Source organism: Pyrus communis, chromosome 15 (genome assembly GCF_041283825.1).
Source record: "Pyrus communis isolate YQ-2024b chromosome 15, ASM4128382v1, whole genome shotgun sequence".
In the NCBI taxonomy this organism is placed as follows: Eukaryota; Viridiplantae; Streptophyta; class Magnoliopsida; order Rosales; family Rosaceae; genus Pyrus; species Pyrus communis.
In genome coordinates this window covers 3,571,161-3,583,804 of record NC_142579.1, presented here as the reverse complement: position 1 = coordinate 3,583,804, position 12,644 = coordinate 3,571,161, and the positions used below count along the sequence as shown (strand labels likewise).

At 41.8% G+C, this 12,644-nt stretch overlaps 2 protein-coding genes and 1 pseudogene across 3 annotated transcripts; 2 read left to right on the top strand and 1 right to left on the bottom strand.

Annotated features, from left to right (window-relative positions):
• The first annotated feature begins 194 nt into the window (after positions 1–194).
• Positions 195–2,823, top strand: LOC137709527 (putative inactive poly [ADP-ribose] polymerase SRO3). Its single transcript, XM_068448616.2, has 4 exons — positions 195–1,494; positions 1,601–1,839; positions 1,932–2,041; positions 2,166–2,823. Exons 1-4 carry the CDS (start codon positions 587–589, stop codon positions 2,274–2,276), a joined length of 1,368 nt encoding a protein of 455 aa, XP_068304717.2. The 5' UTR covers positions 195–586; the 3' UTR covers positions 2,277–2,823.
• Positions 2,824–4,570: 1,747 nt separating this feature from the next.
• Positions 4,571–5,217, bottom strand: LOC137709538 (large ribosomal subunit protein cL38-like; annotated as a pseudogene).
• Positions 5,218–5,552: 335 nt separating this feature from the next.
• LOC137737803 (obscurin-like protein) lies at positions 5,553–9,792 on the top strand. Of its 2 annotated transcripts, none has more exons than XM_068477382.2 (6): positions 5,553–7,398; positions 7,539–7,689; positions 7,775–7,922; positions 8,015–8,260; positions 8,551–8,836; positions 9,579–9,792. In XM_068477382.2, exons 1-5 carry the CDS (start codon positions 5,721–5,723, stop codon positions 8,827–8,829), a joined length of 2,502 nt encoding a protein of 833 aa, XP_068333483.2. In that variant the 5' UTR covers positions 5,553–5,720; the 3' UTR covers positions 8,830–8,836; positions 9,579–9,792. The 2 variants fall into 2 exon arrangements, with proteins under 2 accessions (XP_068333483.2, XP_068333467.2); XM_068477366.2 differs by having other exon boundaries at positions 9,288–9,792.
• The last annotated feature ends 2,852 nt before the right edge of the window (positions 9,793–12,644 follow it).

Sequence of the window (12,644 nt, the reverse complement as noted above, 5' to 3'; positions counted from 1 at the left end):
TTGTGCAAATTTGAATCAAATTATTGTTAACCTACGAGACTTAACGCATTTTTCCACTCTATTTTATGTAAATAATATATTGTTTGTTCCCCCAAAAAAAAAAAAAAAGCCCCAATAATTTTGCGTTATCACGTGCCATTCACGTGTACATGTAACCGTTTATAATTCATTTTCCCAGTGAGGATGGGTTTCCTATTCTCAATGGGATTCCTACCGCGATAGGGATTTATTCCCCTCTGCCTTTTGCACCGTATAAAGCTCATCCAAACAACAAATATCCACATCATCAAAACCCATTCCAACGGTTCTCTCTCCTCCCGCTCTCTCTGTCTAAATAATTTTCTTTGGGTCGAAGGAAACAGATACGCCGGCCGCATAACCCACACCTGAATTACCGAGTTTACCCTTTCATAAAATCAAACTATTCGAACAAAAAGCACCGCCATAGAGGGGTGTTCTAGTAATTCATACTCCATATTCCGCCCAATAAATCCTAACGCCGACCCTACATCCTCTGATTCTACGAGTTTCTTTGAGTTCTGTGAGCCCGTCGCATCAGCTCGAAGAGCTCCACACAGTAGAATCCATGGCCTCCAGCGCAACCCCCACCCCCAAGAAAATTGTCCAATCTGTCACCGTTAGGGTACCTCAGGGGATGCTTTCGCCGTCGTCTTCTTCGGCGAGCTCTAAAAACTTCTGCAATCGGCCCTCCAATCGGATGTACTACCCCTCCAATTTCAAGCGGAGCGCCGCCCCGGCCCGTGTTATGTTCTTCCAGAACGATTCATGGAATGACTTGCCGACCCCGATCGTCGAATTTCTGCGTTCGGGTTTCGTGGAGCGGAAGTCGGTCGTCAGCGTTGAAATCGAGGGGTCAACGGTTTTGTTTGACTTTGTGCGGATGTTGCAGATTGATTTGGGGGCTGGGACTCAGAGATCGATCGCTTGGATTGACGTGAACGCCAGGCCCTTCTTCCCTAGGGCGTTTGTCAGCGAGGATTTGGTGGACGGGTCGGATAGTCCCAAGGTCCAAATCAACAAACGGATCAACGTATCGGGTCGGGTATTGGGCAAGAGGCAGACGGAGGAACGGCCGATGGATGAGGACGAAGTGACGTCGTCAATAACGCCGCGGAGTTCGGAGTGGCCGAATGTGAGGTTGGTGGGAGAACCTGAAAGGGTTTATACTGTTTGCAGCAATTTGTTTCTTGCCGGGATGAAGAAGGTTGATCTCGCGGCTGCTGTGACGGCAATTCATCAGTGCGTTCGGGACGGGCCGTTGGATAAGGCTCGATTGGAGGTCTTTCAGAAGCAAATTGAGATCACCACGGCGGCTCGGGGCTCGGCCAATGTCATATACGCCTGGTGCGGAGTGTCGGGCAACGATGTGAAAGGCATTTTGACACATGGGTTTGGCGCACCCAGCAAGGTTTCTGGGCCGCAGTCACATGGCATTGGTCTTCATCTTTCGCATTTATCGGTGCCTTTTCTAAGGTACTTTCAATTGGTGTTTCATTTCCTTTTTCTGGCGGTTTAATTTAAGGGCTTTGAGTTTTTTGAATTGTTGATAATTTGATGTTGTAATGGCTGAACTCTACAGTGCTGGGCAGTCGGAGCGGGATGATAATGGCGAAAAATATGCTATTTTGTGCCGGGTTATACTAGGCAATGTTGAAAAAATTGAGGCAGGTTCTAAACAATGTTACCCTTCTGGTGTGGAATTCGATAACGGTGCAGATGATCCTAAGAATCCCAAGTGGTATGTCATATGGTCTACCAACATGAATAGACATGTGCTTCCGGAGTGTGTTGTGAGTTACAAATCGTATTACGTGCCAAGTATGTTTCTTCTATGCTTTTTTGTTACATCTGTTTTATTTATGTTATACTTTTTCATTGATGATAACTGATTTTGTTTTGTGGATTTTCAGCTCAATCGGTGCGAAGAGCATACCCTGTTGATATGTTAATTTCGAAGATTAAGAGCCATCTTCCTCCTTCTAAAGTTCAGGAACTTTCCTCTTTGGTATGCGAGTTGAAGGTGAGCAATCTTCCTTTCACTTGTTCAGAATTGTGGTTCATAGTCTCTCTGTGCATTATAAAATATATGAACAATTAAATGTAATCTAAGAATCAAATGTTTTCGGTATTTCTCAATGTTGCAGGGTGGAAAGCTGGCCAGGGATGATTTCGTCAAACAGTGTAGATCAGTTACTGGAGAGCAATTGATGGCATCTGCTCTTAACGACTTGCGTCTCCAGAAGCAACGTTCTTAGGTTTTGTTTTGCTAGGAGGCATATATAAATGTGTTGTCATGGTCTTTACAATTGATGGAACCATGTTTGACCGCTTTGTTAAAGTCCTACTAGGATTAGGGTGAAATGCCCAACCATACAAAAGAGCGAAAACTATGTGTGAAAATGCCCAACCATATCATACATATAGCAAATATGCTTCCTGTTCAGTTTTTTCCAAAAAAAAGGCAGTGTTCGTTGTCTGTTAGTACTTGTGTTTTCTTGGCTTGTAATTCAACAAAGAGCGTTCCTACATCTTTTGTACTTAGTAGTTACCCCTTTTAGCTATGAAGCTGGCATTGAGGTCGAGACTGGTTTTTCTATATCCAAGGTTGTACGGAAATTTAAATGTTGTCAAGTATGACACTTGGTGGTCCTGTGTTTGTGAATGCTTGTACAGCTTATGCTCATGTGCGTGTATTTGTGTGGTGAGCCATGTCTACTGTTACAAAATTGCTGTAAAAGTTCTTTATGTTGATTCACAATTTGGAATGCCATCTTCTTACGATATTCTCTTTCATTGAAGAAACTTGTGTTTTTTTGTGTGTGTGTGGGTGCCTCGTGAGTGTTTTAAATTCAACAAATGAGTATTAAGATTTTGGGAGAAGTTGTTCTTTCACTAATTCAAAGAAGTAGATTATTAGGAGAGTCATCCCACTGATTTCTATGTTGACATCAGTTTTACATGAGTCTGTGTTTACAGCTTTGGTTGCTTCTATATTAGGACCATGTGTCTGGGTTTTAAGATTAAACGCATTGTATTGGAGTAAACTGAGACTTCAATTAGAGGTTCAGTTGCTCCTGTCAGATAAAGAATTTGAAAAGATTATTCAAGTAACTCATCAAGCAGATCAGAAGATCAAATGTAGATTGTTCTTAAGGGAGGGTAGTTAAGATACACTGAAGTATTTTGTTTACATTAACTTGTATTGTTTGTGGTATGCGCCTGGATCTGTTATGACGGCTTATGTGGAAGTTTGCTTTTAAGCAGAAAGAGTGCATCAATCAGACTTCGGTTGCTTGACATGGATGGCTGAAGGTGTATTGTCATGTAAGTCAAGCCATCTAAAATGTATCGTTGTATGCACTGACCTTCTAAAATGTCTCGTTCCCGTCACAGGTGTGCAGTGAAGTAGCAACTGGTGTGGCAGGGTTTTGTGGATCAATAAATGCAGATTACATTCGTGGAACGCGAGGTGCAACTCCTCCAAATCTTCAACGTGAACTGTGAGTGTTTATTTTGATGATCGTTATCCAGCAATTCTGTTTATGGTTTGTGTTAATTGATAGTATATCAGGTGTGCTCTGTGATTTTATTATTTGATGTGTTGCTCATAAAGAAAGCAAGCTATTTTAAATCAGCAAGGGCCGAGGGGTGATAGACAATTTTGTGAGGGTATATTTGTTCTGTAGGTTTCCCATAAAGACTTTTCATTGTTAGTATTACAGTTGTGCGGAAACATGTGCTGTGCCACAGCTTTCAAGCTGCGCACATGTTTTAGAGCGGCTTACCAGTCCCAATCCCAATCGCTTTGTCCATCTGGGTGAAACAGATTTCCCAGCTGGTGGTGGAAACCTGAGTTCAGAGTCTTCAGACCCCAATCCAGTCGACTTTGAATGTGCAGCCTAATTCCGAATGAAACTGTTATCATGTAAATGTTGTCTAAAGCCGGTAAATGCTATAACAGGAGCGAAAAATGCGTATGTGAGGGTATCATTTCCTGAAAGATATGGGGATTTTGTTGAAGTCCTCAGTTATAATTTTTTTTTTTTCTGAGAAGGAACATGGAAAACAGAGCAAAAGGGTAACCAAGCCGCAGAGCCCAATCAGCCCAGACTCGCACCATAAACAAGCCAGGCCAGCATGAAGGATAATAAAATAAAGAAGAAACTGCAGGAGGACCAAGCAATCTACAGAGAAGGAGCAATGCTGAAAAATCGAAACCCCGGCCAATTATTTTACGGCCAGGGAGAACGTAAGTCCGACAATCCACAGGTGATAATCGGCTGCTCATCCCCAGTTGCATCCCAGTATGGTTGCTGTTGGTTGTTGAGACCGTCACACATATCTGGTTCTGGAAAAACAAGGTCGCGTACCTCTTGGCGAGTTATGGAGTCGATCATTTTGAGAACCGCGGTGACCTGAGGGCTCGATTATTTCTGTAGATATCATTTGGGTTCTGACAATTCTTAGTAATCTTAAACTTCCTCGTCCAAATGGAATATATTATGTTCTCCGCAAATCAAAAGGTTGAAGGAGTTCAATTACCAAGAAATTTCTCCGTAAATATTAGTTGAAATTAAACAAGCAGCTTCAAATCTCCAGGTGTAAATTAGACAAAACATAACAACATGAATTAATTGGGGGTAAATAAGAAGCTCTACTGACTGAGATCGACTACTCGGCAGAGGAGGGCTCTTCCGGAGAAGATGCAGAAGCGGAAGCAGCTTCGTCGGCACTGGAGAGCAAGGTCCACTCTGCAGGGGAGCGTACACAGTGGGCTTGCGTTTAACGTCCCACGGCTGCGTTTTGCGTGGCCTAGTCTTCCGGTGGTGCGCAGTCGCCTTCTTCTGTGGCCTTGACGAGCACTCTATCACCAACCCACCACCATTACCGGTGGTTGAGCCGCACCATGGGGCTGAATTGGGCTGAATTGGTCACTCCAAACGACGTCATCGAAGGGGGGGTTCTTCACGGCCACACCCACCGGCACCAAATGAGACCCCAACACAGCTGACACTGACATCTTCGCTTGCTCTTGCTTAGCTCTTCCTCTGTTGCTTCTTTTGGGGATAACGTTGAGGATACCACATTGTATAGTCCATGTACCCATTATTATTGGAGTAGGTTCTTCTCCTCCTTCCTCCCACGTTAACATCTTACTTTGAATTTTTTATATAAAAAAATTAAAAAAAAAAAAGACAAAAGAAAAAGTGTGATAAGAGGACACTGTAAAAGAATGAGAGGAGACACATATTCCATTATTAGATAAGTGGAACCCACTCCTACGGCACATCATCATACAACACAATTTTATAAAGTTTTGACATAATGACTATATTGATGTACGGTTTCCATATTTAAGGATGACATTGATAAATTTTTAAGTAGTGCTGTACTTACTATTCATTTGTACTATTATATATAATATATCATCTTTCTAATAGAAGTAGGATCTGTCAACGCTTGTAAGTCTCTTTTCTATTAAAAAGATAATACAAATGATATATTTAGATGAAAATAGAAGCATTGGGTCCAATTTACCAATATGAGCAACAAAAGTAACACTCTCATTTTTTTGCACGGCGGTGGAAACTGTGAATCCCCTTCATTTCTCAATTTACCAGAAATGGCCCAAGTTGACTGTTGAACTGACATGACATGTTCAGATAAATAATTAGGGTTTACAGTTGGAAGCTGGTACAATGGCGGCAAAATCAGCTCCGGCCCTTTTCCTTGAAGATTGGCTGAGGAGTGTGAGCGGCGGTGGCAGCAGCTGGAATACCTCCGCCGCCGTCCCCAGAAACTCATCCACCTCATCCGCAAGAGCCATAATTCAGGCATGGGCCGAGCTCCGCGACTGCCTCCAACACCAATCGTTCCAATCCCGCCATCTCCAGTCCCTCAAAACCCTCGTCAACTCCCAGACTTCTCTCCACGTTGCCGAGCCCCAAGCCAAGCTTCTGCTCTCCATTCTCTCCTCTCCCAACCTCTCTCTTCCTCCTCAGTCCTATCCGCTCTTCCTCCGACTGCTTTATATTTGGGTCCGGAAATCCGCCCGGCCCAATTCGGGTCTCATTGATTCCGCTGTGGAAGTTCTCTCTAATCTCTTCTCTACCCAGTATGTATCAAACAAGAGTCCTGCCCTCTTTTCTGAAGGCGTTCTCCTTCTGGGTGCCTTCTCTTTCGCTCATTCGGCCTCCGAAAGCTCGAAAAAAGATTGCTTGGGGCTGCTCTGTAGGCTGTTGGCGGAGGACTACCAAGTACTTGGGTCATTTGGTGAATTGATTCCGGACTTGCTTGCCGGAATTGGGTATGCTCTATCTTCTTCTGTGAATGTTCATTTTGTTACTGTTTTGGATTTCGTGTTGAGCGTTTGGGGTAAGGAAAGTGGGCCTCCTGGTAGTGTTTGTCATGGGTTGATGATTCTGCATTTGATGGAATGGGTAATGTCTGGTTTGAGCAGTTTTCGCTGTGTCGAAAAAGTTGATACCTTTTCCCGGGAGGTTTTAGAGACCGATAAAGCAAATTATGTTCCGTTTGCTGTTGTCATGGCTGCAGCTGGAGTACTGAGGGCGTTAAGTAGATCTATAGTGAGTGGTCTTGGGATGGACATTATTTCCAGATTGAGAAGGTCTGCAGAAGATCGGATAGAATATGTAGCAAGAGAGTTAGTTTCAAGACCTATAGAGTTTGCCAGCTCAGATAATGATCTCACAGATAATCTTCTGCTACAGTGTGCTTCGATAGCATTGGCTCGAACTGGTGCGGTCTCGGCTCGTGCCCCTTTGTTTATATGCCTTGCTTCTGCATTGTTGACTGAAATCTTTCCCTTGAGACGTTTATACATGAAGGTACTTAAACCAATGCATGACAGTTCAGCTGTACCAAGGATTAATGAGGTCAGGGAACACCTGGAAAGTCTTGCTTTTAAGGAAGCAGGGGCCATAACCGGTGTTTTCTGCAATCTCTATGTTTCAGTTGATGAACAGAGCCAACATATGGTGGAGAATCTTCTGTGGGATTACTGTCAACAGATATACATGGAGCACAGACAGGTGGCTTTGGTTCTTCGTGGTAAAGAGGATGAAGTACTTGGAGATTTGGAGAAAATTGCTGAATCTGCTTTTCTTATGGTTGTACTTTTTGCATTGACCGTCACAAAGCACAAGTTGAGTTCAAAATTCACTCAAGAAACTCAAATGGATACATCAGTACGAATACTTATTTCGTTTTCTTGTCTTGAGTATTTCCGCCGCATTCGTTTGCCAGAATACATGGATACAATTCGAGGTATTGTTGTGAGTGTCCAGGAAAGTGATTCTGCTTGTGTATCTTTTGTAAGATCCATGCCCACTTATGGTGACTTGACGAACGGCCCAGGTATGCTTTAGTTGCCGTCTTAGCACTAAATTTCATTTAACATTTGACTTTTCTGGAATGAGGTCTTAAATTTAGTTTTGTCACCCTCTCAATTTTGTTATGATACTTTGATTTGATAGATTTCTAATGTTGCTTATCAGACTTTTCTTTCCTGCGAAAGATGGAATATGTATGGACCAAGGATGAGGTTCAAACTGCACGCGTTCTGTTTTACCTACGGGTCATACCAACTTGCATTGCACGTTTGCCTAGCCCTGTATTTGGTGATGTGGTTGCTCCAACTATGTTCTTGTATCCTGTGCCGAACAACTTGATCTTTCATGAACTTATATAGAATATTGTGAATAATTTAACTCCTTATTACAAATTTAATCAGATATATGGGTCATCCTAACGGAAAAATACCTCGAGCCTCACATTCTATGTTTTCTGCATTCATATCTTCGGGGAAGGATTCTGATCAGGATGAAAGAGAGTTATTAAAGGAGAAGCTTGTTTTCTACTACATGCAAAGATCACTACAGGTATGCTAAGCAGATAGTGACTATATTGATTCAACTTGCACTTCATCGATTAAAGGTACCAACAGCAAGATTTCTCTGTAATATGAGGGCAGGAATATCCCAAGATTACCCCTTTTGAGGGAATGGCCTCTGGAGTTGCAGCCTTGGTTCGACATCTTCCTGCTGGAAGCCCAGCCATATTTTATTGTATACATTGTCTTGTCGAGAAAGCTAAAAGGCTTTGCATTGAAGACTTCGCTCACCAGGCTGATATGTGGAAGAACTGGCAAGGAGAGTCAGAGCCTGGCAAGAAAATCCTGGACTTACTTTTACGGCTGATTTCCCTAGTTGATATACAGGTAAGCTAATATTTTGCTTCTTTTTCTTCATATGGTTGGTTTCCATCAGAAATTTTACTACGTTTTTTCTCTTTATTTTGTGTTCTGCACGTGGAATCTAGTTTCAAGCCCTAGTTTGTTTGCATAACACTTGATATAGAAGTAATTTAGTGACATCATTAAAATTCGAGAGAGAGTCAGTTCCAATTTACCACGAGCATCAGTGTTGATGTTGGAATAAAGGTGTTATGCCTTCTTTTCTCTCAACTTTGGTGTCTAAACTTAATGAACATTAAGATTTACTTATTCAGGTACTACCAGACTTGATGAAGCAGTTGGCACAGCTAATAGCCCAACTACCAAAGGATGGCCAGAATATGATTCTAAATGAGTTATATTCACAGGTTGCAGAATCTGACGATGTTACTCGCAAGCCTACTTTAGTTTCTTGGCTGCAATCATTGTCTTACCTTTGTTTTCAAGAAACAAGTGGGAGTGCAGCGTCCAGAAAGGTGGTAACTGAAGCAAAAATCACTTCCAAGCAGACTCCAGACCTATCACGTGAGACTAGCCTAAATGCACGATTATGAGATTGAGGTGCAGTTACTCACCCTCCTTATGAATGTTTTTTTTTACCTTTTGATTTTGGTAGCTTGACTATATTGTGCATTTGGTTTCACTATGTTTGATTATGGAATAATGAAAAAACTATCATAATTAATTACTCATGAAACGCATGGGTTTTTTAGTATCTCAATAATGCAAATAATTAAATGTACCACTTGGTATAATTAATTAATCATGAGACTATATAACTTTCATCTATAGTTCCTATATTCTCTTGTAATGTTGGAATTGATTCACGGGGCATTTCATGAAAAGAGAAAGTCTCACTTTTTTTACTTTAATCAAAGCACACTGATCTCTGTTGCATAGATATTTGGATCCTCCTCCTGGAATTTCAGTTTGCCCTTGTAAGATTAGGTGTCCATCATGCATTCTGTTCTTTCAGATGAGTGCTGACTGTTCAAACTGTTCATTCATGTAGAAGGACTGGGTTAGCCAATGGATTTCATACAGCAAATTAGCTGGCGAAGATAAACTCTTGAATTATGTTGGGTGATATAATGGCATTGTCGATTATCCGGAATTTGGTCATAGGGTATTTGATTCAAGGCACTTGGGGTGGTAGACTACCGTGCTGTGTGAGATTAGTTTGGTTTGGTTTGGTTTGTGAGATTAGTTTGAATGCAATGGAAGGAATTGAGTTTTTCCCTTTCTGCAAAAAGTTGAAGTGTTATAGGTGTTGATCAACTAATAAATCTTATGCTGTTTGAAGTTTGTTCGGTGCGTTGGGGTTTTGGGTTGTGAATCAGGAAAGCACAGGTGAACTTGAGGAGGCTGGCTTCGACTATTGATTTGTTTAAAGAAGACAACTGTGTTACAAGCTGCTCCTCGCCAACGTAACCAGGAAAACTTGTACATGTATGACCTTTTGCAGAGACGATCTTTCAATGATAACCTAATAAATGATTTGTCCAGATTTTGAGAAATATTGTTGAAGTTAATGTCCTATTTTGTTTGGAATTGTATTAGGGAAATTAAAGTTGCACCGATTCTCTCCTAATAGGGGTAGCAGAAAATCAAAGTTCCCTTGTACAATTAGACAAGGAATTCTTCAAGTCTAATTGGAACAAGTAAGAAAATGTATTTTCCCATTCCATATAGAATAGGAAACTTAATCAGAAAATAGGCATGTAAACCACAACTGGACGTAACTAGTATAAATCTTGTGTGTTTTTAGTTTTCTTTATTTTGCTAAGTTTTAGTCTATTACCGAATACATCAAAGAGCAGGATTCAGAGGGAGTCAGAATTATAGCAATAAGTGCTTGAGGTTAGTTACTGGCACGCAAAAAATCGAAAATACTTATTGCCCGAACGATTTATTGTCTCGCATGTACTGTAGCCAGTCCCGAAATGATCAGGCGAAATTTGTAGGCCGAGGCCGATGAAACAATAAAATTGGGCCTATATATCTTTTAGACAAGAATTGGTGGGCCTAAAACAGAGAGATTTTTTGGTGTCTCAGCGACACCGTCTAATATACCAAGTTTTATAATACTAATAGTTGAATATTTGTTGACCCTAAAAATTACAAAACCTACGTGGCGCGCAGGCCGAGTAACTAATAAGCTAACTACGTCATTCGGTCGAATGCAGGGCGTGCCAACTCGTCGGCCGAGCCTGGCCGAGGAGTAAAATTTGTTGATGTAGCTTTGAGCGCGTCGCTGACTTCTTTATCTTGCGATTGCGACCGAGGAAGGAACACTCTCGGTCTCTGGGTTCTACAGCCTGAAGACAAGGCTGCTAATTCTGCGGAGTTCACAAATCGTCCGAGCCCGATTCGGTCACTGTGATTATATTCGTGAGAGTATAAGCACGTCGAATCGAGACCAAACTGTATGAGCACAGGTACTCGAACGTGATGTATGTCTTGATGGTAAACGTAGTTCGGCCGTCGGAATGCCGAACCCTGAAACTCACTTGTGAGTATCCAATCATAAAACCACTCGGCGACCAGTATGCCGAGTAATGTAATTCGTAACACCTAACTATGCCGAGAAGGCTAGCAAGGTGACCTCTGCCAACAAAGGTTCGAAAACCTCTCTCGACCGAGACTTGGATAGATAATCGGTCGACCTCGACGCAATGCTGTTTATCCAAACTGAAGGTGCTTCTTGGTCGGCTGATTCTGCGGCAGCAGTGCTGTTTATCCAAACTGAAGGTGCTCGCCGGGTGCTTTCCACAGTTCTGTTTATCCAAATTGAAGGTGTGTCGGCAGGAAAAAGAAAAGGAAAAAATCTCAAGGTGTTTGAGAGGTTTTGCGCAGGGCAATTGTATGCTGATTTGAAGGTCTTTTCTGTTTGCATGATTTCTTGTATTTATAGTGCCCCATTCCTTGAAACCGACTCCGATTTGGATTGGGAGTCCTTGTCCCATTTCGCCTCTTCCTCGAACAAACCTACTCCTACTGGGATTCTGAATTTTCCTTCTTTTCGGGACTTCGTTCCTTGCTGGTCGAGAATCCTAGTTGCACCAGGACTTCCTCGACCTTTCTATTTATCTGGACTACTTATGATAGGATTTGGCCGACCTTGCCAGCTGGCCCGGGCCTTATTATTCGGCCCATAGTATTTATCATCTCCTTGGGCCGAGCACATCCTGCTGCTCGGCCCAACAATAATATTTTGGGCCCAAACAATATTTAAAAAGAAAAAATTTCTTCACTTGTATTATGACACTTGATGTACTGAGCCGTGTTTAAGCACACAAGAAAAATTTCCTTAAAACGGGTGATGTATAATTTGCTGAACCACCAAATTTTCAAATCCTGCCTAACTAATTCCTTGTAGCGTAAGGCACAAAAGCACAGAAAGTAACGGCCATAAAAACAAAATCATATATGAAATGGTTAATGGTTCCATTTCTCTGGAGGATTTCTCGCAACATTATGGGCGTTTACAGATCATGCACTTGAGTTTGCAATCTTCCGCCATGCGTCGTTTTACCCGCAACAATCATTGTTATGGGCGTAGCATTCTCGACATATTCATCGCCGATTTGCAATAAGCCTGGAAAAGTGCGAGAGGGTTTGGTGGCCTTTGCCCTAATACTACTTGTACTCGCTGCACTGCATGTCGTCGAACCCATTGCCCGTACTAAATCAGTTGGCTATAACAAGGATGAATATTGGAAGAAGTTGCTGCAGCACTTGCGTTTGGTTGCTCTGATTGTTGTGCTTTTCTTCTTGGGGTATCAGCAATCTAAAATCCATACCAACAACTGGCTTTGGGGGATTTAAACCGTCAAGGTTTTTTTTTGTCATTGTAATTGATTTTCTATTTGCATGGGATATTTGTTGTACAGATTCCTTGACATTATTGTAACTTGTAATTACGGTGACTGGAAAATGTTTCTCCATGTATAACATGCACTAGAGTAACAACTCATCCCTAATTTTACGATTTTATTAATTTTAAAAGAGTGAATTGACGAAAATGCACCTAGTGGTGAGATTGTTGACTTTTGTTGACCATCATTTCGTGACGCGTACGAGTTATTATTCTACCGTATTCTCGAAGTACTCGGCGGTACGAATGCGTAGGCGCAAGCGGAATCGAATTAGGAGTTACCTTTGATGGTATAATTCTCATTCTACCTTTACTGTACTTTACTTATGCTTTGATATCATGAGTGAAATGGGATCATTTCCGCTCACATACGCACTCTTGCATTTAGACACTTTTAGGTTTAAATTTACTCATATTTTTCACATCACTACACTTTATGGATTCGTCACCTTACTGGTGTTAGCCAGCATAACTCGATTCGAAGTTTAGGTA

Bases quoted from the DNA above. Each gene is read 5' to 3' on its own strand.
- LOC137709527 (XM_068448616.2), top strand. From the start codon at position 587: ATGGCCTCCAGCGCAACCCCCACCCCCAAGAAAATTGTCCAATCTGTC. The intron at 1,495-1,600 runs GTACTTTCAATT...TGAACTCTACAG, and splicing joins TTATCGGTGCCTTTTCTAAG to TGCTGGGCAGTCGGAGCGGG. The intron at 1,840-1,931 runs GTATGTTTCTTC...GTGGATTTTCAG, and splicing joins CAAATCGTATTACGTGCCAA to CTCAATCGGTGCGAAGAGCA.
- LOC137737803 (XM_068477382.2), top strand. From the start codon at position 5,721: ATGGCGGCAAAATCAGCTCCGGCCCTTTTCCTTGAAGATTGGCTGAGG. The intron at 7,690-7,774 runs GTATCCTGTGCC...AAATTTAATCAG, and splicing joins GTTGCTCCAACTATGTTCTT to ATATATGGGTCATCCTAACG. The intron at 8,261-8,550 runs GTAAGCTAATAT...TTACTTATTCAG, and splicing joins TTTCCCTAGTTGATATACAG to GTACTACCAGACTTGATGAA.